General features: G+C 36.3%; 1 protein-coding gene across 1 annotated transcript in view; it reads left to right on the top strand.

Moving 5' to 3' along the window:
• LOC107562320 (ectonucleotide pyrophosphatase/phosphodiesterase family member 1-like) overlaps positions 1–18,021 on the top strand; it is a 29,087-nt gene extending 11,066 nt beyond the window's left edge. The window contains exons 6-17 of the mRNA XM_016246952.1: positions 53–150; positions 1,913–1,992; positions 2,374–2,493; positions 6,504–6,613; positions 6,911–6,976; positions 9,392–9,464; positions 9,693–9,801; positions 13,256–13,387; positions 15,241–15,272; positions 15,377–15,504; positions 16,802–16,871; positions 17,381–18,021. Of these exons, the coding sequence (XP_016102438.1) occupies positions 53–150; positions 1,913–1,992; positions 2,374–2,493; positions 6,504–6,613; positions 6,911–6,976; positions 9,392–9,464; positions 9,693–9,801; positions 13,256–13,387; positions 15,241–15,272; positions 15,377–15,504; positions 16,802–16,871; positions 17,381–17,542 (1,180 nt within the window). The 3' untranslated portion in view covers positions 17,543–18,021. The remainder of the gene's footprint in view (positions 1–52; positions 151–1,912; positions 1,993–2,373; positions 2,494–6,503; positions 6,614–6,910; positions 6,977–9,391; positions 9,465–9,692; positions 9,802–13,255; positions 13,388–15,240; positions 15,273–15,376; positions 15,505–16,801; positions 16,872–17,380) is intronic.
• The last annotated feature ends 8,246 nt before the right edge of the window (positions 18,022–26,267 follow it).

The following is a 26,267-nucleotide window of genomic DNA, read 5'->3' as shown; positions in this document are numbered from 1 at the left end:
TTTATTCCATGGCATGACAAGCATTTCTAAAAACGTCATCTTTTTCCTGTAGGTTTTCTGAACCGCCGCTGCTTCTGGTGTCTCTGGATGGATTCAGGGCAGGATACATGGAGGCCTACAGCAGCCTGCTTCCTGTCATCAACAAACTCCGTATGTCAGAGTCTGACCCTGACTATAGAATTATGTCTGCCATATCTGTTAGGGGCATCTAATGAACATTTTTAATTGACTTGTGTTTAAAATGTCTTAACATTTGTCAGTCTGATAAATTAATTCATTTCTGAGTCAAATTCATCTTATAAGAGAACTGGTGTATTAAAACCAACTGATACATCTCTTCATAAAGTGAAGTAGGATGAATTATAATACTCACTGGTCTAAACCAGTGGTTCTCAACTCTTTTTCACTCCAAGGTCCCCCATTGTCCACAACAATATTCCAATATTTCCCCCATGTAGACTAATAGGTTTCTTCTGGTACATCTGCTGTAATAATACAGTTTTTTTTTTAAATGACCAAAACTAGTAGCATCCATATATTAAAACAAGTCATAATAATTCATAAGTATTATTAAGATTAAAATAATTATGTTTTAGAATTCCAGAAATTTTAAGAGCCGAATGTCCTTTAGGAATCTTACTCTTTTACCTAACAAATTTTTATGAATTTTCTAGTCGTTCATGATTTACTGGATAAGTACTTTTATTGTTTACTCACAAATTTTACCTGATAAAATGTTGTTGAGTTTGACATAACTAGAACATTTAACTATTAAAACTATTAAATTATACATAACTATTAAAATCCCAATTGCATTTAAGATCTTATTCATTTGCATGACTTTTCCAGGTCTAGAAGTCATATTTTTAAATTTAGGCTACTTCATATATCCAGATTTTTTCAGTTTTATTGGTGGTTTTGTCTTATTTAAAAAAAAAGTCATCCTGAATCCCCCTTGGAATGTTTGTGAGATGGGCCCCCTGGTTGTGAACTACTGGTATAAATTAAAGGGGTCATATGACGTTGCTAAAAAGAACATTATGTTGTGTATTTGGTGTAATGAAATGTTTATGCGGTTTAAGGTTCAAAAAACACATTATTTCCCACATACTGTACATTATTGTTGCTCCTCTATGCCCCGCCTTTCTGAAATGGGTCGATTTTTACAAAGCTCATCATTCTGAAAAGCGAGGTGTGCTCTGATTGGCCAGCTATCCAGTGCATTATGATTGGCTGAATACCTCAAGCGTGTGACGGAAATGTTACACCCCTTACCATACTGTGTTTCCATGTGTCCCGGAGCGACGAGACAAAAACAATAAAACCCATTACAAAGGAGGCATTTGTTGCATCCAGTGGGGACATAATTACTGATCATAATGACTTATACTGTCTTTTTACACGTTGCATTGCGTATCGCGCCACGTAAACATAAAACCATGTCTGCATTTGTGATCGGAGAAACGACAAACAACAAGCGCTACTCTACACTGCTCAAAGTCGCATTTGAATCATCAGTGGTAAATCCTTTAAATATAAAAAATGTACTTACAGGCTGTGATCAGAAGTGCCAGACTGTCCTTGCAAAGTTGGAACTGCCCCACTTTATAGAACACCCTTTGAGCACAGACCCATTGTAGGCTACTCTGCAGGTTCAGCAAACAGTCCTCCATAAATTGCGGGCTACAGTGAGCGGTGGCGGGCTTGCGGCAACCACATGTGATGACCCCGGGCTGGACTCCACTTCGTCCACGGTGAAAGCCGATCTGGCCATCCACAGTGTGAAGTTGATGTATTTCCTCAGCGACCAGCACACTTGAAATCGCATCATATGACCCCTTTAATATAAAAAATATATATATTAAATTAAAAAACTTAAGATTCGGTGGTTAACCTCATCTTGTTTCTTCAGGGAAATGTGGGACCTCCACACCCTATATGCGACCTGCTTATCCCACCAAGACCTTCCCAAATCATTACACCATAGTGACAGTAAGTGACAGGTAGAAATTAAGCCACAATTGCTCTTAGAGAACTACATATACATGTCAAAATGTAATGGCCATTATCATTTTTGCTTTCTTTAGTAGACAGTTTTTATGTGTTTGATTTGAATCACTTACTGTTTACATCAGTGAAGATAAGACTATCAGTTTTATTAAGTGTTCATTTTGGACTCTGGTTTTAGAGTAACCTTCCAGTTTATTATTTGAACCTCAGTAGTTGTTAGTTGTGCCACCACTTTTTTTGCAGTTCCTATAAAAAAAGGCTGACAATTATATCAATTACTGTTAGTTCCAATGTTAACTTGCTTTGCTCCTGCTTTCTAATGAGTGAAATAATGCTTTTTTTAAAAATGTTTTTCTTTTGCAGGGTCTTTATCCAGAATCACATGGAATTGTGGACAATAAGATGTATGATGTCACTCGCAATGCCTCTTTCAGTTTGAAAATTGATGAGAAATTCAACCCTGCATGGTACCAGGGTGAACCAGTGAGTATTTAACACATCTGCAATAATCTAGATTTGTGATGATCTGTTTAATAAAGATTAGATAATTTTCTTGTGAAATCTTTAAACTCAATTTACATCCCCTCAGTTTGAATTTATTTATTTGTTTAGAAAGGTCTGGATAAGTAACTTAACTGATAACTAATTTGTTAGGATTTAGTGGGTAAATGTTAAGATAATTAACCATGGTTCATTATCATATTCTAATGGAAATAGAGTCATTACCATTAACAGTTACCTACTGTACATGACATTAAAATAATTAATTCACAAGAATTAGATGGAACAAGATACAAGCACTGCTTTTTATTCTGCTGTTAGTATTGGGATCCTGTGTAACTCTTCCTGTTTTTGATTCTTGTGGGATATGTTTCTGGAGTATAATGTCAGGAGCGTGTCATTTCTGTTTATAATCCTGGTGTGGGATCCAGAAGGCTTCTTACTTACTAGCAAGGTTTCCTTGATCAATCAGAAAGACCATGCTGGTTGACTATCATTTCTAGCAGTCAGACCAGCATTAGCCAACCTAAACCAACTTGGAAATTCAAGAACGCTGGAAATCTTTTCGGAAATATCACAGTCGGTCTTGGACTGTGACGACATAGTTTTAAAATAATACATCCTTACAAATTTCTGTTTGATGACCCATCAATTTCACCTTAGCTATTATTGATGTATTTTAAGAGATCATCAACCCAGAACAAATTTTGAGTCTTTAGCGCATTATGTAAACAGGAGTTGGTCCCCAGCATGGGATTCTGGTTTCTCCAGTAGGCTTTTTAGCTAGAACAATCAAGGTTTTCTTAATGAATAAGCTTCATCAGAAAGACAAATGCTGGTTGACCATCATGTTTAGCAGTCAGACCAGCATTAGCCAACCTAAGCAAACCTGGAAATCCATGAATGCATCCAGAAATCTTAGCAAATCCAATGCAAAATATGTTTTTCAGAAACGTCACAGTTGGACTGTGACCATCATAGTTCAATAACACACCCTTTCAGATTCCTAGTTGATGAGTCTCACATAGGCACTGTTTGAAGAGTCCTGATGTTCTTTTGGATCACAATCTTCTGGCCAAGGGTCAGAAATATCTGGTACCTGATGGAGCAGCTCCTGCTGTTGGTGATGTTTCATCATATACTCATCTGAACTGCCAGAATTCAGAGTGATGGAGTGGAATGTTCTTCAAGTTCATGTGGTAGAATTCGTCCAGATTTCTTGCTGAATCAGGGTGGAACGAAAGGAAAGTCACACCCATCTTCTGGCAGCACCCTTATCATGTTTCTCTTTAGAGTTTGCCAAGATAGCTGTTTGAGGTTAATGCAGATGTTTAACTCAAATGATGCAACCAAATTAAGAGCATACATGGATTAAAACTTACAAGTGATTACGAAACCCTTAGTGTGAACTTTACATCCTAATTTAAGAAGGACCTTTCAAATGACTTATGGTGGTGACCTTACCATCTATTTCAGACTTGGAATCTTCTGCGCATGTAAGCAGATGTTTAGAGTGATGGAGTGGAATGTTCTTCAAGTTCATGTGGTAGAATTCGTCCAGATTTCTTGCTGTATCAGGGTGGAACGAAAGGAAAGTCACACCCATCTTCTGGCAGCACCCTTATCATGTTTCTCTTTAGAGTTTGCCAAGATAGCTGTTTGAGGTTAATGCAGATGTTTAACTCAAATGATGCAACCAAATTAAGAGCATACATGGATTAAAACTTACAAGTGATTACGAAACCCTTAGTGTGAACTTTACATCCTAATTTAAGAAGGACCTTTCAAATGACTTATGGTGGTGACCTTACCATCTATTTCAGACTTGGAATCTTCTGCGCATGTAAGCAGATGTTGTCCCCACCCCAATATGAGATGCTGGTTTCTCCAGCAGGCTTATTAACTAGCTTGAACCAGCAAGGTTTCCTTGATCAACCAGCTTCATCAGAAAGACCATTCTGATTGACCATCATTTCTACCAGTCAGACCAGCCAACCTAGATCAACCTGGGAATTCATGAATGCTTCCAGGAATCTATGGAAAGCCAATACATTTGGGCTTAGATAATTCTTCAATAACACATTACCTCAAATTCCTGTTTTATGACCCATCATTGAGCCTAAAGCTTTGTTTAAAGAGGCATGATGTTCTTTTTGATCACACTATTTTGAACAAGGGTCAAACCCCTCTTGAACCTGATGGAGCCATTGCATTATCTTACATCACATCAATACTTTTATTGTCATGAAAAAGTGTGATGGAGTGGAACTTCTTCTACCACAAGTTTTTTTTTGTGGTATAATTCTTCCAATTTGCTTTCTATATGAGGGAGGGACAAGAGGAAAGTCCAGTACCAACCTTATCATCTTTCTTTTCAGCGTTCACCAAGATATCTGTTTGGCGGTAATGAAGGGTGGTGAAGAGATGTTTTACACAAATGGCGCAACTAAATTAAGAGCATACTAGGATTAAAACTAACAAGTAATTACTAAGCCCCTAGTGTGAACTTCACATCCTATTTTAAGAAGGACCTTGTGCAACCTGCATTGGCATGCATGCATTGTGATTAACATCCAAAATGCAACATACACTGAACAAAATTATAAATGCAACACTTTTGTTTTTGCTCTTATAATTTTGTTCAGTGTATGTTGGTGACCTTAACATCTATTGCAAAGTTGGAGTCTTTAGCGCAGTGTTTATGTAAACAGATGTTGGTCTCCAACATGAGATGCTGGTTTCTCCAGCAGGCTTCTTAACTAGCTTGAACTAGCAAGGTTTCCATGACCAGCCAACCTTTCAAATTGGGAATTCACGAATGCTTCCAGGAATCTTTGGAAAGCCAATGCAATTGGGCTTAGATTGTTACTGTCATAATTCTTTAATAACAGATTACATTTACATTTATTAATTTAGCAGATGCTTTTATCCAAAGCGACTTACAATTGGACAGATCCCTTCAAATTCCTGTTTAATGACCCATCCTTGAGCCTCAGGAAAGCACTGCTTGAAGAGGACTGATGTTGATGATCCTGTGGAACCTGATGGAATTGCATAAACTTGCCTTTGGTTTTGTTGTCATTATGAGTGGAACTTTCTTCCCAACTGTTTTCTGTATCAGGACAGCACAAGAAGAAAGTCTGGTACCACCCGTGTCATTCTCTTCAGAGTTCAGCAAGACAGCTGTTTTGGGGAAAACACAGATGTTTAACACTCGGCAACCTATTCACATTTGCAAACAAATGGGCAGCAAATAGTCAAAAAATGCCAGAGCACAAGGTGTTTCTGTGGTGGGCATCTGAAATCGTGAACATCCAAGATCTATAGCAAAGTTTTTGTTTTCCTGATTAACTTTCCTATGTCCTAGTTGGTGATGGACAGGGTTTCTGAGGTTCCTTCTGCGCCATGCCCTTTTGCTTTGCCCCGTCCATGGTGCTGAAATGATGCAGCGTAAAACCTTCTAGTAGGAGATACTGGGATTTGCTTTTGAAAAGAGGCAGCAGTTGGCATTTGAGACTCAAACTAATGGTGATTTAAATGTGTGAGGCATTCACATTCAGTGGTAGCTGTGTTACAGGCTTTTACAGTAATTACAGAGACAGGCTTTGTGGTTTCTGACTTTAGGCATGCATGCTTGAATTTTTAGAGCTTCTTCATGACCATATGTATTAGCGACCATTTTAGTTTCTAATTTTGTCCTTACAAATGAACTGTGATTGAATGAAACAGGATTGCCAGTTCCTCAACCCAGGGTGATTATAGTTAACAAAAACTCAAAACATAATAATGTCTTCATTACTTGAAATAAAATACATAATAAAAATATATATATATATATATATATATTTATCACTGTCTTTGTACTGCGGCTCTCTCTCTCATCTCGCTTTTTTGCAGATGTTTGCTTTTGTGATTGTTAGTGGTGTTTTATCTTTTGTGAGCTACATCTTTTGTCAGCACTTTCATTCAGTTGTTCCTGTGATTGTCTTTAGGTTTGGCTCACAGCCATGAAAAACAAACTAAAAACAGCTACTTTCTTCTGGCCTGGATCCGATGTGAAAGTCAATGGACATTTCCCAGATTACTGGGTGAAGTATGACAGGTGGATATTTACAATACCGTATTTTTTTAAAAACGGTTATTAACTGGATTTTAGGGTTGATTTAAGGGTTGTGGGGACTGACTATAATTCACATCTAAAACTAGCTATTAAGAGCAACACTTCATATTACACTAAATACAAAAGGTTGCCTCAAAGTTTGAAGCAGGTTACATAGGTAATGGATATGGAATATGGGCTTTTACTGAATTCAATAGAAGATATAAGTGATTTTAGAAACCGACATAAAAAATTGAGTTAAACTAGTTAAAATGGATGATATAATTTGTATTTCTTTAGGAACATCCCCTTTGAAAAGAGGGTGGCAAAAATCTTTGAATGGTTGCATTTACCTGAAGGAGAAAGGTAATGCTTTTTTAAAATGTATATTTATTTATTTTGGTTTGATTCTGCCTACACTGTAAAAACGGTAACTTGCAATTGTTAAGGTAAAGAGCTATTTCTACCTTATTTAGCTCATAACAATGTGTAAATTAATGTATTCAGGTTGATTAATTGATGTTAAATACTATTTTTGACTTGAATACAGTAAGTTAATTTAGATGTTATTTTTAATTTACAGTATATTCACTCTGTTTTAGGCCAGACTTTTACACCTTGTACTTAGAAGAGCCTGATTCTGCAGGTCATCGACATGGACCAATGAGTAGCCAGGTAAACTGAAGACAAACCACATGTGGAAATAATTGACTAACTTCAATGTCAGTTTAGTTTGGGGGCAGATATCTGATTTAGGATATGAAACATTAAATGAACACAATCATTGTTATTTTTTGATGATGAAGTTTTGTTTCTTTGGGTGTTAGCACTCTTAAACTGTTCATAATCAGTATGAATTCCCCTGCTTTGGATTCTACTGATGAAATGTAAAACTGGATTTTTGCATTGCAGGTCATTGAGGCATTACTGAATGTCGACAGGCTTCTTGGGATGTTGATGGATGGTCTCGAGGAAAGACAGCTGCACAGATGTGTCAACCTGGTTCTGGTCTCTGACCACGGTGAGTACTGTGTGTCTTTCCGTTACAATTTAATTTGACCAAATCTGACTTTAAACTTGTATTGGCAACAGTTACAGTATAGTTGTATTTCAGGTTAAGTCAAATTTATTTGTATAGCACTTTTCACAATACACAGTGGGTCTCATTCACTAATAATTGTGTGGATTATTTTGTATTTGTATGCACAGGAGAATTCTCACGAAAAACCCGCTCCTAATTCACAACACGTTCGTACGTACATGAATTTGTTCTTAATCGTTCTGATGGTAGTGAATTTGGAGTATTCTAAATGAGTGGTTGCATGCACAAGGTTAGTCATTTGCATAAAACATGCTCAAACCATCTCCATATAAGGGCTTTCGGCACACGCTTTCCTTACAGCCTTTCATCACTCTCGTCAAACGTGCAGCAGTTTGCAGATGCGCTTTCGCATATAGAAGCTTGTTTCCGACACAGAACAAAACATCTGAAAAAAATAGTTGCGAGTTTTTGCAATTCTGACTTGTAAGATGTAAACTCGCAATTGTGAGGTAAAAAGTCCTCTTAACTTTTTATTAGAAGTTCGTAAATTTAGAATACATTTTTATTACGTCATTTTTGGTGAATCGTGATTTGCTCTTCAAATTTGTACACACGTTCGTACACACATTTCATGCACAAATTTGTGCGTACGCATGCTTGGTGAATGAGACCCATTGTTTTTAAAGCAGCTTTACAGAAATTACTGAATGTTTGTGTATAATATCTTCATGCTTTATATAACATAGTTTACATTTTGCAACGATACAAGCAATTCAAACAGTTGATATTTGCTGTATAGTTCATATTGGCCTACAGTATGTCAGTCAGTATACTGTATGTATGCGGATAAAATTATACAGTATACCCAATTTAAAGAGATGACTGCTAATATAGTCACATTTTGAAACAAAATATAAAATCAGGCAGTTGAGATTTGCTTTATGAAATGTATTGCATTGCATACCTGATAGTGAACTGTATAAAGTTGGATATAATATATATTCAACTTTACATATAATCTAAAAATAAAAATGGGGTACATTTAGAAAATCACGAAATATTCAATGAATAAAGTGATTACTGACATTTCATAATTTTCTTGGAATTTCAAGTATTTTATTATTGTTATTATTTTTAAATCTGATATGAACTTTTACCCAAATGTCACAGTCAGTCAGACATTAGTAAATATTTATTGGACTTTTGTATTCCCAGTTTTTATGAAAACAATTGCAGTCTGCAGTCCACTAACAGAAGTATTAAATCTGGCCATGTTTGAGCCACTGTAATATTAGAAGAGAAACTTTTTGTTGGAAAATTTGGATTAGACCGTGTTCCATAAAGCATTATCCATTATCAATTTAAAGAGAAAAGTACTTCCGTGACTTGAAATAACATAATAAAACACTTTAAACTAATTTTATTTTAAGCAGCCAGTTGCTTTATTTTATTTCATTTAGTTTAAATTGCTGGAGTAAAATAACTAAAACAAACTGAAAAAAAACAACACCAGACATTTTAATTAAAAATTAATAAAAATTACATGCACAGAACACAAATACTAAAACTTACTTGCAATTGTTAAGGTAAAGAGCTATTTCTACCTTATTTAGCTCATAACAATGTGTAAATTAATGTATTCAGGTTGATTAATTGATGTTAAATACTATTTTTGACTTGAATACAGTAAGTTAATTTAGATGTTATTTTTAATTTACAGTATATTCACTCTGTTTTAGGCCAGACTTTTACACCTTGTACTTCGAAGAGCCTGATTCTGCAGGTCATCGACATGGACCAATGAGTAGCCAGGTAAACTGAAGACAAACCACATGTGGAAATAATTGACTAACTTCAATGTCAGTTTAGTTTGGGGGCAGATATCTGATTTAGGATATGAAACATTAAATGAACACAATCATTGTTATTTTTTGTTGATGAAGTTTTGTTTCTTTGGGTGTTAAACTGTTCATAATCAGTATGAATTCCCCTGCTTTGGATTCTACTGATGAAATGTAAAACTGGATTTTTGCATTGCAGGTCATTGAGGCTTTACTGAATGTCGACAGGCTTCTTGGGATGTTGATGGATGGTCTCGAGGAAAGACAGCTGCACAGATGTGTCAACCTGGTTCTGGTCTCTGACCACGGTGAGTACTGTGTGTCTTTCCGTTACACTTTAATTTGACCAAATCTGACTTTAAACTTGTATTGGCAACAGTTACAGTATAGTTGTATTTCAGGTTAAGTCAAATTTATTTGTATAGCACTTTTCACAATACATAGTGGGTCTCATTCACTAATAATTGTGTGGATTATTTTGTATTTGTATGCACAGGAGAATTCTCACGAAAAACCCGCTCCTAATTCACAACACGTTCGTACGTACATGAATTTGTTCTTAATCGTTCTGATGGTAGTGAATTTGGAGTATTCTAAATGGGTGGTTGCATGCACAAGGTTAGTCATTTGCATAAAACATGCCCAAACCATCTCCATATAAGGGCTTTCGGCACACGCTTTCCTTACAGCCTTTCATCACTCTCGTCAAACGTGCAGCAGTTTGCAGACGCGCTTTCGCATATAGAAGCTTGTTTCCGACACAGAACAAAACATCTGAAAAAAATAGTTGCGAGTTTTTGCAATTCTGACTTGTAAGATGTAAACTCGCAATTGTGAGGTAAAAAGTCCTCTTAACTTTTTATTAGAAGTTCGTAAATTTAGAATACATTTTTATTACGTCATTTTTGGTGAATCGTGATTTGCTCTTCAAATTTGTACACACGTTCGTACACACATTTCATGCACAAATTTGTGCGTACGCATGCTTGGTGAATGAGACCCATTGTTTTTAAAGCAGCTTTACAGAAATTACTGAATGTTTGTGTATAATATCTTCATGCTTTATATAACATAGTTTACATTTTGCAACGATACAAGCAATTCAAACAGTTGATATTTGCTGTATAGTTCATATTGGCCTACAGTATGTCAGTCAGTATACTGTATGTATGCGGATAAAATTATACAGTATACCCAATTTAAAGAGATGACTGCTAATATAGTCACATTTTGAAACAAAATATAAAATCAGGCAGTTGAGATTTGCTTTATGAAATGTATTGCATTGCATACCTGATAGTGAACTGTATAAAGTTGGATATAATATATATTCAACTTTACATATAATCTAAAAATAAAAATGGGGTACATTTAGAAAATCACGAAATATTCAATGAATAAAGTGATTACTGACATTTCATAATTTTCTTGGAATTTCAAGTATTTTATTATTGTTATTATTTTTAAATCTGATATGAACTTTTACCCAAATGTCACAGTCAGTCAGACATTAGTAAATATTTATTGGACTTTTGTATTCCCAGTTTTTATGAAAACAATTGCAGTCTGCAGTCCACTAACAGAAGTATTAAATCTGGCCATGTTTGAGCCACTGTAATATTAGAAGAGAAACTTTTTGTTGGAAAATTTGGATTAGACCGTGTTCCATAAAGCATTATCCATTATCAATTTAAAGAGAAAAGTACTTCCGTGACTTGAAATAACATAATAAAACACTTTAAACTAATTTTATTTTAAGCAGCCAGTTGCTTTATTTTATTTCATTTAGTTTAAATTGCTGGAGTAAAATAACTAAAACAAACTGAAAAAAAACAACACCAGACATTTTAATTAAAAATTAATAAAAATTACATGCACAGAACACATACTAAAACTTAAAGTCCACATGAAATCAAAATGGACTTTATTTACTTTACTAGCGCACATTGCTAGTCTTGATGTGAACAATTAATCCGTGCAAGCTAATCCTCTGAAAAAAATTGTTTGTCTTGGTAATCTTTAATCAAAATCTGAACATTTGCTTCCGCTCTGGAATGGCATTCCTTGCCTGATGACGTCAGTTTGACGGCTTGGGCAGAATATCCTTAAACACACCCCTCCAGCCGTTAGATTGCTATGAGTGAGAGACCGAGAGGAGGAGCGCAAAAATAAAACCACGCCCTCTATTCAATATTCCGTTTCTGATGGAAATACGTCACTGCACTGAAATAAAGTCGGCAGCAACATCCGGTTCACTCGGACTTTAAAGGTCCCCTGAAGTGCCTTGCAGCATTATTCTATGTGGTGACCTAATTTCAACTGAAACAGGAAGAGAGGGCGGGACATATCAAGCAGCCCCGCCCCCTTTTTAAATTAGCGAATAGCGTTTAGTTTATATCTGCTCGGGCCAGAGACGTTGAGCTTGGTAAAGCGTTATTTGACAGCCACAGTCTAATGGATTACCCCTTAGATTCAATATGAAACTCTTAGTAAAACAAAATAGTGATCATAATCATGCTGAGGCTGTGTAGTTTTAAAAGTTTTTAATATATGCCGACTCGCGCATATGATCGATGGAGCCAGAGTCCAGATCAGACTGTGTGCACTGCCGCGGTTCGCGCGAAACAATGTGAAACCAGACCTCATTTGCACCAATCAAAAGCATATTTACACTGTCTGAATCGTTCCCTATCGCCTACATTGTGCACTTCGAGCCATTCACCGTACAGGAAATACTACACTGTGCAGGAAATACTACACTGTGAACAAGCGACTGATCTTAGCCGCAGCTTCAGCGTCTATTTTATAGTGTAGGGGGTGGGAGCTTCGGCTTCTAGAGAGCGTTTGATTGGTTGATTGATTTGATGAGAAGATGAAGTACGATGTGACGTCAAAAAAATCGTTGAGCCATTTTGGCGGAAGTGACAAACTGCAAGCTTTGAATGCTTATATCTTCTATAAGAAACTTCTATAAGCTAGTTTTGGAGCACACTGCCTTATAGATAACCTTAAGACTAACATATTGATACTAACACCCAAAAAACTTTAATTTTGATTTCATGGGGACTTTAAAAAGTAAAATAAAAACAGAAAATATAAAAATAATAACTAATTAAATATGATAATAGTATCTCAGTGATACGAAAATAACACTGGTTCCCACCTATCTGGGTGGGCACAGAAGTTCTTGAGCAGTGACATCTGCTTGACGTGTGTCTTCATTTGTAATTAGGGCAAATTAAAGGCGTGTGGGATTGCACATGTGTCTCCTGAACTTGGAGTAAGCCATGAGGCCTGCTAGCATGCTAATTTTGACTCTTGGGTTTTTTTATTGTCTGTGCCGCTCTGCCTTTGTGGTTGGAGTGATTGTGAAAACATATTGAGCTTGTATGTTTTTAACTTCTGTTGCATCACTGATGTTTAATTAGTACCCGCTCAAGAATATAATGAAAGACTTGGAGGGTTGGCTGTAAGCCTTGCTGTCAGTGAATTATATGCTTTTTTGACACTTCAGTGAGAGGAAAAAAAATGTAATTTTATAATCTACTGTGAATTAATACAGTGAGAACATCACTTGGACTTAATGTTTTTGATTCATTACCCAAAGATGTACAGTACTCACTTATTTTACTTAGAAAGAAAGAATTCATTCTGGTTTGGGTGAGTAAATCATGAGAGAATTGTTTGGGTGAACTATTCCTTTAAGCACAACTGAATGAGCAATCTGTGAAATATAGTTCATTTTGAACACTTGATTTGCAGGGATGGAAGAAGCGTCATGCAAGAAAGCTGCGTATGTCTCGGACTATCTGGAAAACATCGATGACATCACTGTCATCCAGGGTCCTGCAGCGAGAGTCCGTCCCAAACGTTTGCCTGATGAATTCTTCTCCTGTAAGCGAACAGATTTGACCCACCATACATGTCTTTGTATTTGAGGGTTTCTCCAACTATAGACACTTTTGTGTCACAGCAGTTGATTTTTATTTATTAAAACTAGCAGGTTTATGGTATAAAGGCTGCATTAGCTATAAAATGACTTATGGTTAATTTTTACTGGTTTTCATATATCAATAATATCATATAATATATATCATATAACGATATATTTGCTGGTTTTCAATATCTCTTGAAACATGTCAATATCTACGGAGCCCCGCACATGGCATGCAGGAAAAAAATAGTATGCTAAATCGTGTGCACGATTTACTATTTCGTTCCCTCGATTTATAAATTGTGCACACGATTTACTAATTCGTTCCCTCGATTTATAAATTGTGCACATGATTTACTAATTCGTTCCCTCAATTTACTAATTCGTTCCCTCAATTTATAAATTGTGCACACGATTTACTAATTCGTTCCATTAATTTGCTAATTCGTTCCCTCGATTTATGAATTGTGCACACGATTTACTATTTTGTTCCCTCGATTTGCTAATTCGTTCCCTCGATTTATGAATTGTGCACACGATTTACTATTTCGTTCCCTCGATTTGCTAATTCGTTCCTTCGATTTATAAATTGTGCACACGATTTACTAATTTGTTCCCTTAATTTGCTAATTCGTTCCCTCGATTTATTAATTGTGCACACGATTTACTAATTTGTTCCCTCGATTTATAAATTGTGCACACGATTTACTAATTTGTTCCCTTAATTTGCTAATTCGTTCCCTCGATTTATGAATTGTGCACACGATTTACTATTTTGTTCCCTCGATTTGCTAATTCGTTCCTTCGATTTATAAATTGTGCACACGATTTACTAATTTGTTCCCTTAATTTGCTAATTCGTTCCCTCGATTTATAAATTGTGCACACGATTTACTATTTCGTTCCCTCGATTTGCTAATTCGTTCCTTCGATTTATAAATTGTGCACACGATTTACTAATTCGTTCCCTCAATTTGCTAATTCGTTCCCTCGATTTATAAATTGTGCACACGATTTACAAATTCATTCCCTCGATTTGCTAATTCATTCCCTCGATTTATAAATTGTGCACACGATTTATAAATCGAGAGAACGAATTGGTAAATTGTGCGCACGATTTAGCAAATCGAGGGAACTAAATAGTTATTGTGTGCACGTTTTAGTACATCGAGGGAACAAATTAGGAAATCGTGCGCACGATTTATTTATTTTTTCTTGCATGTCATGTGCGGGGCTCTGTAAATATCTGCATAATGTGACATGAATTTATATACATTTTTACACAAATTGCAGCCAATTTCCACTGTGACCAACAATTTTGTTCCTAGTGAAGTTTTATCAAAAGTTAGTGTACTTGTTGTACAGTGAAAAACTTGGGCTGAAATATGATGCAAAGTTTGGGGTCAGTAAGTAAATAAATTTACTTTTAAAATAAATAAATCAGCAAGGTTCTATTAAAATGATCAATAGTGATGGTAAAAATTAAAATTTTTGCAGATATATTCTGCTGCAAATGCTGTTCTTTTTAAGGTGCACAATTGTTTTCAGTATTGATAAAAAATTATAATAATGTGTTTTTGAGCAGCAAATCAGCATATTAGAATGATTTCTGAAGGATCATGTGACAGCTTTGCATAAGAGGAATAAATTACATTTATAAAAAAAAATATATATATATATATATATAAATATATAAAATTTTGTAATATTTTACAACTGGTCTAAAGTTACTATAGTTGAAGAAACACCCATTTATAAAAAGTGTTTTGTTCATTAAATGCATCTCTTCTCTTTCCCTGTATTCATCTGGCAGTTGATTATGAAAGTCTGGTGAAGAATCTTTCGGTACGACCCTGTCACAACATCCCCATACCTCAATTACAGACCATATCTTCTACTTAATCATGTTGAAATCTTTATTCTGTCCTTTTTTCTTTCTGTGTTTGAAGTGCAGAGAACCTGATCAGCCGATGAGGCCGTATCTGAAGGAGCATCTGCCCAAACGGCTTCACTTTGCCAGTAACATCCGAATAGAGAGAGCACATCTCTACATGCAGCCCGGCTGGCAAGCAGCACTGTGAGTTTGAGCTTTGGGACGCCACATCTGATGCTTGTCGTGTCAAAATGAGTGCTCAAAAAATAAAATTGGTCTAAATTTAGGATTTATGTATTTGAATTGCATATAAAATGTCCATCCATTTGGATTATGCAGTTTTAAGATAAACGAATAAACTTAATGTAATTCATATTTGTAAGTCATACATATAAATGAAACAAACTGAATGTGTTTTAAATACACAATAACCAAGTTTATATATTTATTATCAATTTCTTTCAATCTCATACATTTTAACTAACTGAATATTTCTGTTAGTTTTATTGCTAGCCAAATTTTAACCATGTTCATGTTTGTTACTGATTTTTTTTTTTGATGTATTCTGATTCTAAATTTAGATGTATTCTGATTCTAATTAGTATTCTAAATGCATTTTGAGAAAAAGAAATATACGTCAAAATCAAATTGCTGCTAATAGATGATAAGGTAACACTTTATTTTAAGCTGTCCTTGTTACACGTTACATTTAATTACTATTATAATAACAATAAAGTATGCATAATGACATGGTCGTAACCCTAAACCAAACCCTAATATTAACCCTAACCATATAGTAAGTAGGCTACATGTAGTTAATTAATATTACTCAGTACTTAAATGTATAATTACATTGTAACAAGGATACCTTAAAATAAAGGGTTACACTTTATTTTAAGGTGTCCTTGTTACAGTGTAAATATACATTTAAGTACTGAGTAATATAAATTAACCACATGTACTTACTGTATGGCTCGGGTTAGGATTAGGGTTTGGCTTTGGGTTACTTGCATGTAATTATTCATAATTTATTGTTATTACAATAGTAAGTACATGTAACGTGTAACAAGGACATCTTAAAATAAAGTGTTACCAAATAAAGTGTAACCGATGATAATATATTAGAATGAAAAAAAAATAATAATTTATGTGTAGGATATGCATCACATTAAATTTAGTTTGTTAAAACGGTGTAATACAAATAGATAAATAAAATAAATAAAATAGAAAATATTTTATATGCAGTTCAAATGCATAAATTGTAAATCCAAGAAATAATCGTAAAACATTTTTTAAGCGTATAATGAAAGAATGTAATATCCCTTCAAGTATTAATGTGTTTATAAATCCATGAGTTTAACCTCTTGAAGTTTTTGATAATTCGGCAAACCTTTCTGTTCTTAAATGGTAACTAGAATTCGATTGAAGCATTTGAAGATTTTTTTTAATCAGCACTCAAGCTGGCATTTTCACAGTATTTTTCTCCCATCTTGATCTACAGCAAACCAAATGAAATTAAATACTGCAGGGGCGGCTTCCATGGTTCAGATAATGTCTTCAAGAACATGCAGGTTGGTGTTTAAAAGACTTTTATATTCAAAGGCACATGTCTTGCGTAATAGAAGTAAATGAATAAAAAAAATTGCACACTCATCTTGATAGTGATGCTATAGCACAGGGGTGCCCAAACTCGGTCCTGGAGGCCCGGTGTCCTGCAGAGTTTAGCTCCAGCTTGCCTCAACACACCTGCTTGGAAGTTTCTAGCATGCCTAGTAAGACCTTGATTAGCTGCTTCAGGTGTGTTTGATTAGAGTTGGAGCTAAACTCTGCAGGACACCGGCCCTCCAGGACCGAGTGTGGGCACCCCGATGATTTCTTACCAAAGTCTGATGTTACCAATAGATTGGCTTCACCCAAATGTGCAGTTCAAATGCCTTACTAAATCAATGTTTTAAAATACACTTTCTGGTAAGACTTTTGATTTGACATTATTACAAAGTGCACTTTTAAGAAACATCATCGTGAAAGTGTACTCAAAGTATACTTATTATTACTCGTATGGTGTTTTCTTCTCTTTCAGCTTTGCTTCCACACCATCAACATAACCCTCAACCACAAAATTAAGCATTATCCCTTAAATCCAGAGAAAATATTTCTTAAATCTGTCATAGACACCAGTAAATATTTATATCTTCAGTTTCTGCTTGAGGCTCTGTTCAAAGGCTTCTGTGCTGCAGTGTAATGAGGTTTAGTAGACCAAGAATCTTGATGGAGATTATACTAAATTCTTATTAAAGGATCAGAGTAAATTCCCATGAAGGGATTATATGATCCCTGGGGTCTTTCCACAAAAACGGAGAAAAATCCAGACATGCCCTTTAATTGAACTCCCGTCCATTGAATATAGCTTCTCCGTGCCAGATTCACACTTAGTAGTTCCTTCAAACTGGAAGGTGTTCAGATTGCAGTTTTAAACACACGCTCAACCCACACGTTGGACCTTTGACAGAGCCTTGTTTACGTCTGTGACTTGTGTGAGTTTCCAGCCATCTGCGCCCCCTGGTCTGTGTGGTTGTCTAGGAATGTCTAATGCATCTGGTAGGCTTTACAAAAACCTCTTACAGGAACTCTTATGAGGCAATGGTCTAACTGGTTGAGGTAAATTTGCACAAGGTAGTCACAACCACGGGGATGGTTATTATGGCAAGAGCTTTAATTTAGGCCATCTTCACATAAAGTGAAATCTCCTGTTAGGAGGAATGAAGATCATTTCCATCTTTGTGACTCCGTGTCAAGGAAATGAGATCAGTCTAGTTTCTAGTACTCAAATGTTTCAGCCAGAGGCAAGTGGAATGTGTGTCTCTCTGTGACTGCAAATCAAAATAAGTGGTTTTAGTTATTTTTAACTGTGGTCTGTGTTTTTGGAGCTGCCGTGGGTGTTTTGTTGTCATATCCAGGGGCCCCAAATAGTACTTGGACACTAAAGCCACACTTGAAGATGTCTAATTTTCATCACATTAGATAACAAAATGTTAAGTGGCATTTGCAAACAAATCTTCTCTATTTTTAATGACATATTAGGCAAAATATTAGACAAACACAGCTTTCAACAATTGAAACACAACTTTTTCAAACTTGACGACAACCAAATGGTGTGATTTAATGAATGAAATGTAACTGTTTGCAGGCCATTTTTATTGGATATGGACCAGGTATCCATTCTAAGACGAATGTGCTTCCCTTCGAGAACATTGAAGTCTACAACCTACTATGTGGTAAGTTTATTTTTCTGTGAAGTATCATGAAAGTTTGAAAGAGTTCCTTTAATCATATTTCATTGACATCCCTTATCTGCTATTGACGTTTTTGGTACTGTGCATATTCTTGTGTGCTAAATGCCCTTAAGCATTTAAGCATACTTTTAAAAAAGCAATATTAATTGCATGTTAATTGCAAATAAAATATAATATAGCTTAAATTTATATTAAATGCAATTAGCTGCTTTTTTAAACCACTTAAGTAGAACTTAAGTAATCTTTACATATAAATTCATATTTGCTTTTATTATCTTTGGTGAAAGCGTACAGCTTAATGTACTGACAAGTATTTATAGTAAACTAAAATATAATTTCTATTGAAACGTGTATGTCATGTATGTGAATACATTTGTAAAAAAAACACATTTGTAAAGATGAAGTTGCAAATAGTGCATTTATAATAGAATAATATACAGTATTATAACAATTAACTTTAAATGTAATATCAAATAAGACATTGCTGTTAAAATGACTGTATAATCAAAAATCATAGTCATGAAAGTGTACTCTCATTAAGTACACTCAGTACACAAGTACAGTTGTTTAAAATGTACCTTTAAGATTTGAAGTACACTACAAGTGCACATTCAATACGAAGCGTATTTCTTTTAATAAGGTTGCATAACTGCTGTTGAGATAAATGGGAATTTCACCTTTGTCCTAAATGTGCTGCTGATTGCAGCCATGTACTGTGTTTGATTCCTTCTCTTCATCTTTGATTTGGAACAAAGTGTATAATGTGTTATTTAAATTATGATGATTATGTTCACACAATCTTTATCACTCATAAAAAGTTTCTAAATCTAGCAACATACAGTATACTAACGCCAAATTGTCAGCCTTCGCATAGGATTGTGAGGTCTTGAGCTCATATTGGTTTAAATCCAAGAGAAGTCTTGTGGGAAATTGTGCAGAACAATGAGAGTCTTTTCTTTCAGTCACCATCTCCGTCATTCACAATCACTGCCAAAGACTTAATGACCCACTTCGAAGCAAAGTGGCCATCATTGGCAGCTTATTGTCTGACACCACTGTTGGGAAGTTACATAGTTAGTGACGCCACTAACTTATCTACATTTTTCCAGTGGGTGGCAAAAAAAAAAAAAACTATAAAAATCCTTAGCTTTACAGTCAAAAAAAAAACTGAGGTCATAAGCAAACACATCCGTATAATAATCCATTGTTGTTATAGAAGCAAGTCATTTTAATTTCAGTGAGTCACTTTGTTAAATGAACCCATTCAGAATTGATTCACCCAAGATTTGACATCATTGTTTTGGTAGCACTCCAACTACAGCATGATTGCAAGTGTGAACTTGCTTTTGTATGACAGTTCAATAAACAAGAAATGTTGGTTACATTAGTTACTGTCTGTTTCCTGTGGAGCCCCTAAGGGAACATGGTGATGGAAATATCTCTTTAAAACCTCTAGAATTTCATAAACAGAGCCAAAGCATAATTAACTTGCTTGTTGTCCAAGCAACTTGCAGTATTAATCTTTCAATGCTGAATGAATGGCCGATTTTGAATGAATTGGTTAAGTGAATGATCCAGTGACTCACTAGTCGTCACCAACTGGCATAATAATATGACTTTGCAGAAAGGAAACTGGAACTGTTTTATAATGTAATATTTATTTCAATAACTTTACAATTAATAGAATGTTGAGGTTAATGCTGCTGTCCAACCATGTTTAAAATGTTGGGTTAAAAATAGTGTTTAGTGGAAACTGATCTGTTGAAAAGCTATTAATGTAACTGAACTAGCAAGAGATATTTTCTTTTGTATTGTGACAAGAACAAAAATGTAGGACGGGGACAGTTCAAATGATTGAGTTATGACATTCCGATTAAAAATTGCAAGGTCAAGTTACATTTTTTTTTAACTAACTAATTTTTAAAGTGTAGATTGACTAGATGAACTTGATGAACTTTAAATTATGACCAGCTTGTAACTTGACAGGCTGCAGATTTAAAGCTTCCAACATTGTTACATAATGTCTGGTTTTCTCACCCACTCTTCTTTTCTTTTCACTCTAGTTATATGTAAGCATCCCGACTGGGTATTTAGGACTACAAATAGTACCTGTCACCGGGATATTTAACAGGATTTCCTACTCTTTTAGGCCGATGTCATCAAAATCTCACTATAGCCAGGCAACCCTGATGTTAGTATGATGCTCCACCCAAAAATGAAAAGTCTGTCATTTTCTCACCCTCATGCCATTTATTCCTGACTTTCTTTCTTCTGTTAAAAAAAAAAAAACTTTTGAAGAATGTTGATAACCAAACAGTTTTGGTTCCCATTGTAGCGAAGCAGCTCAAAGGGGAAATATGAATAATTAATCATAACTAGTTATAATTAATTATAAATATTTAGATCCGCTGTAAGCATTCATTTGACCTCTCAGTGTCAACTGTCTAATTTCCTGGTTAAGGGAAATAACTTTCTTACTGTACAATACTACTCAGAGCATGTAGCAAAAATCTGCATGATTAGGGACTCCAGTTATGAGCAAACAAGGAACAACGTCAAGTGTGATACAAGTAAGACTTTATTAACTACATAAACACTTAAACTAGTCTAACATACACATACACACACACACGGGTTAAAGCTTAGGCAGTAAAAAGAAGATAAATAAAAACATGAAGCTATGGTACCATTTGATATTCAGCAGATCTACAGCCTGAAGGAAACATCAGTTTCTTAGTTCAAACACACCTTTGTAAAAAGTTGCAAATGATACTTAATGTATCAATTAATAAGACTAAGTTTGATACTTGCACATCTTGTCTGTCTGAAAGAGAGTCCTGATGCAATCTGAAGGCTCAAGTTAATCTTTGCTGAGGTTTGTTGATGAAAAAGAGCCAGTTTGAGTCAGAGGATTTTGGTGAATGGAAAGTCAAGGCCGAAGTCTGGCACGAACATCCTCATCTTCTCAGAATCTAACAACCGCAGACTGGAGGCGGGTCACCGATGTGAGGCCTTTAAGGATTGACAAGATGCACGCCTCTCAGGATGAGCTTGTCCAATAAGAAAGGCTGAAATTCCAAGCGGGAGTTTGGAAATACTGGGGAGTTTTATGACCCTTTGTGTGAGAGCATGGTAATTTGCATATGAAACTTGAATCAAAATTAATAAAGATTCTTAGAACACTAATATATTGCCTATGTACCAACATATAATATACACTCTCGTTTAGATCATCAGAAGATGAATTTGTAGATACTAAACATGGTAGGATTACATGAACGTGTGGTTCTATCATAAGCCTGCATAAAACAGTATACAATATAAAAGACAATATACAAGGACAGGAACGACATACACAATGACCTGAAGGATATGCGTGTTCATTCAAAGAAAGGTTTTGAATTAATTAGAGAACAGTCCATTTCTCTGGGCATTATGTGTCTTTCCTATGAGGAAAATGAGTGAGTTTCTCTGCCCACATTCCTTTGGGCAATAAAAACCAGTGATATCAGCATTGGTTGCCATAGAACCAGAGGCCTGTTCTGCCTTTCAGAGGTAGAACGCATTTCGGGGGAAGGGTCCATAGACCCTCGTAATTGGCACTTTGTTTAGGTGAGGGGGTGTTAGATATTATTTGTTAAATATAACAAATAGTTGTGCGTCTGATTGGTCCAAATGCTACACCATTGACTTCAGTTGTATAATTTTTGTCCATACAGTGAAATTCAATGGAAACTGTAACTGTTTGATTAGTAAATGCTTACAGAGTTGTCAATTTTGGGTGGACTATCCCTTTAAAGCCTATCTTAACATAAAGACTGCTCTTACCGGTATTTGACAATAGCATGATTTTTGCATTGTACTGTAAGTAGTTTTGGTGAAAAGCATCTTCTAAGAACAGTGTATTCTTCTGTGTATGTCTCTTTAGATTTGCTGGGTATTCCTCCTGCCCCCAATAACGGCACACATGGCAGTTTAAACCATCTGCTGAAGAACCCACCCCACCAGCCGGTGTACCCCGCAGAGCACTCGGCACCATCAACATGCACCCCTGTTAGCGGCTTCTTGCAGGACCCTCGCGGCTGCACCTGTGACTCCCTCACTGAGGCTGAGGTCAGCACTTTTAAAAGTCAAGTCACCTTTATTTATATAGCGCTTTTAACAATACAGATTGCGTCAAAGCAGCTTTACAGTATTAAATCGGAAAATAGTGTGTCAATAATGCAAAAGGACAACAGTAAACACTCAATTTTCAGTTAAAGGCAGTTCATAATTGAATTCAGTGATGTCATAATCCAGCTCACTCAGTTCAGTTTAAATAGTATCTGTGCAATCAAGTCGACGATATCGCTGGAAAATAAGGGGGGGGGGGGGGCGCAGTTCTCCTCTGGCCAGACGAACCAGAGGTTGTTCCAGCATAGTCAGATTTTGCGGAGGACTCATCTGGTTCCTGTGGTCTTGTCCCGGTGGCCGTCTGGGAGACAAGGTCTTCACTGGGGATCTGTCTCTGGGGCTCATCTAGTTGTTCTGCTCTCCGCTGACAATCAGGGCTGTATAGGTCCTCTCTAGGTGCTGATCCACCATCTGGGCTGGATACGTACTGGAGCCGGGTGACTGCAGTGACCATCTGATCTGGATACTGACTGGATCTGGTGGCTACGGTGACCTCGGAATAAGAAAGAAACAGACTAATATTAGCGTAGATGCCATTCTTCTAACGATGTAACAAGTACATTCGGGTGTTATTGGAACTGTTCCCACTTCGGGTTGACCAAATTAATGCAGCCTAATAATCCTTTAACAGATTTGAATAATAGAAATGTGTTAGTGTGCTATGTGTAAGCCAGGTTAAAGAGATGGGTCTTTAATCTAGATTCAAACTGACAGAGTGTGTCTGCCTCCCGAACAATGTTAGGTAGAGTAAAAGTAGAAATTACTTTGGTAACACTTCAGTATAGGGACCAATTCCCATTATTAACTAGTTGCTTATTAGCATGCCTATTATTAATATATTGGCTGTTTATTAATACATAAAAAGCATACAGGGTATAGACTGTATGTATATATTCTTTCATAGATATTTTTGAGCATCAAACCCCTAATCCTAACCACTTCTTAAGAATGTAAAACATGTAACAGGCAGATCACAGGTGTTTATTGCAAAAAATGGCCATAAAACAGTATAAAAGTATTACAAATTGTTGTATTCCAAGTCTTCTGAAGCCATGCTAGATCTTTTATGAAGTGAGGAGAAAAGAGCGAAACTTAATACAGTCACATCTGATTCAAAAGATAAATCCAAACTTTATCATGATGTAATTGGTCATGAGACTCGCAAGAGCCAATCAGATTTCACAATCAAGGCTGATGTTGCACTTCTTCAGATGGCAGTTTTTTAATGTGCTTGTGATTTGAGCATTATGTTGGATGGAGACGGGATTGCTTTTGGGTGTGTTTCTTATAAAAATCAATTGTTTTGCCTAGAAAACTTGGAATATTTGTATTTTTTTAACCAATTTGTTGGTTTTGTTTTATATTGACAATTGTGACTAATTGGCTTTGTTTTATATTGAGAAACGCTTAGGGGTGGGGGTTAGGTTAGATACATTTACATTTATTCATTTAGTAGACACTTTTATCCAAAGCGACTTACAATTGAACAATACAATAAGTGATTCATCATAAAGAGGCAAATAAATGCAGGAAGTGCTTGCAATACAAAGCTTCAGGCATTGTTCAGAGTAGTACAAGCTAGACGGAGAGATTAAGGAAAGAGAAAGCAAAGTTGTTGTTTTTTTAAGATGAAGTCAAATAGTGACAAAAGAGATGAGTTTTCAGGTGTCGCTTGAAAATTGTCAGGGATTCAGCATTCCAGATAGGGGTGGGAAGTTCATTCCACCAGCCAGGAATGGTGAACAAGAATGTTCTGGAAAGTGATTTTGTGCCTCTCTGTGATGGTACCACAAGGCGTCGCTCACTCAAAAGTGAGTGGAAGTAGGAGGGTGCTGAGCCTGTGGCTGTTCTATATGCAAGCATCAATGTCTTGAACTTGATGCGAGCTGCAAACGGGAGCCAGTGCAAGCAGATAAGGAGAGGTGTGACGTGGGGTCTTTTGTGCTCGTTAAAGACCAGTCGTGCTGCTGCATTCTGAATCATTTGTAAAGGTTTGATTGTGTATGATGGAAGTTCAGCCAGAAGAGCATTGCAGTAGTCCAGTCTAGAAATGACAAGGGCCTGGACAAGATGTTGTGCAGCATGCTCCGTTAGGAAGGGCCTTTCTGATGTTGTGCTATGCAAACCTGCAAAATCAAGAAGTTTTTGCAATGTGGTCTTTGAAAGTCAGCTGGTCATAAAAGATTACACCAAGATTTCTGACTGAACTTGATGGGGTAATTGTTGATTAACCTAACTGGATGGTGAAATCATGCTGTAGAGTTGGAGTGGTAGGGATGACAAGAAGATCAGTCTTTGCCAGGTTGAGCTGTAGGTGATGTTCTTTCATCCATGCTGAGATGTCTGCCAGGCAGTCTGAAATCTGTGCAGCTACCGTTGGATCGTCTGGTTGAAATGAGAGATAGAGCTGTGTGTCATCAGCATAGCAATGATAGGAGAAACCATGTACCTCTATGATGGGACCCAGTGATGTAGTGTATATGTAGAAGAGGAGGGGTCCAAGAACTGATCCCTGAGGTACTCCAGTGAGCAGTTGATGTGCTTTGGAAACCTCCCCTCCCCAGGCCACCTTGAAAGACCTACCAGTGAGATAGAATTCAAACCAGCGAAGTGGAATCCCTTTGATGCCCAGTGATGAGAGGGTGGACAGGAGTATCTGATGATTCACAGTGTAAAAAGCGGCAGATAGATCCAGCAGAATGAGAACTGATGATTTGGAATCAGCTTTTGCAATCCGCAAGGCTTCAGTGACTGAGAGTAGCGCAGTCTCAGTTGAATGTCCACTTCTGAAACCTGATTGGTTAGCATCCAGTTGGATTGCATTCTATTCTGTGAAAGAAATTAGGATACCTGGTTGAAAACAACTCGTTCAAATGAGACAGGCCTGTAGCTATCTGTAAGTGAAGTGTTTAAATGGGTCAGAGGGTGCTGCATGCACTTTTACAAGTTGTTTGAACTGAAATTTGTGTTGGCAGTGTGTGTACACAACCACCCTATAACGATAAAAATTCACCCAGTGTTTTTTTTTTATCTGGTTAAATGTTTTCCCTTTTCTCAAATCGAGCCGATCTCCACGATAGTTTGATTGACAGTAGTGTTTCAGCACAGACTGGACTGGTGTCTTACCTCAGACCCGCCCTGAGTGAGCTGTCATCAGTCTGCCATTGTTTCACCGCTGGAGCAGATGTAGACAAGAATGACTCCTAAGCGATTGAGGTGTTCTGTTGTTGGATGTAATAATGAACAGCAGTCGTCATTTACTCCCGACATCTGAGCTGCTGAACTCGCAGTGGATTACATTGTTTCTGAAGGGAATGCACCCCCGATCTACATAAATGCGTCTATGTTCGCGCAAATCATTCATGATCCAGCTTCATCTACAGAAGAAGTGAGTATAATGTTTTGTAATGAATCTTTGCAAATCGCCATTCCTAATAATGTGCTAATTAACAAGTTTCACGATAAATGCGGCTAAAGTAAACAGTCTCTCTGAGAGCAGCT

The sequence above is a fragment of the Sinocyclocheilus grahami genome, unplaced genomic scaffold (genome assembly GCF_001515645.1).
Source record: "Sinocyclocheilus grahami isolate Dianchi unplaced genomic scaffold, SAMN03320097.WGS_v1.1 scaffold817.1, whole genome shotgun sequence".
Classification (NCBI taxonomy): Eukaryota; Metazoa; Chordata; class Actinopteri; order Cypriniformes; family Cyprinidae; genus Sinocyclocheilus; species Sinocyclocheilus grahami.
This window is presented reverse-complemented; position numbering and strand designations above follow the sequence as displayed.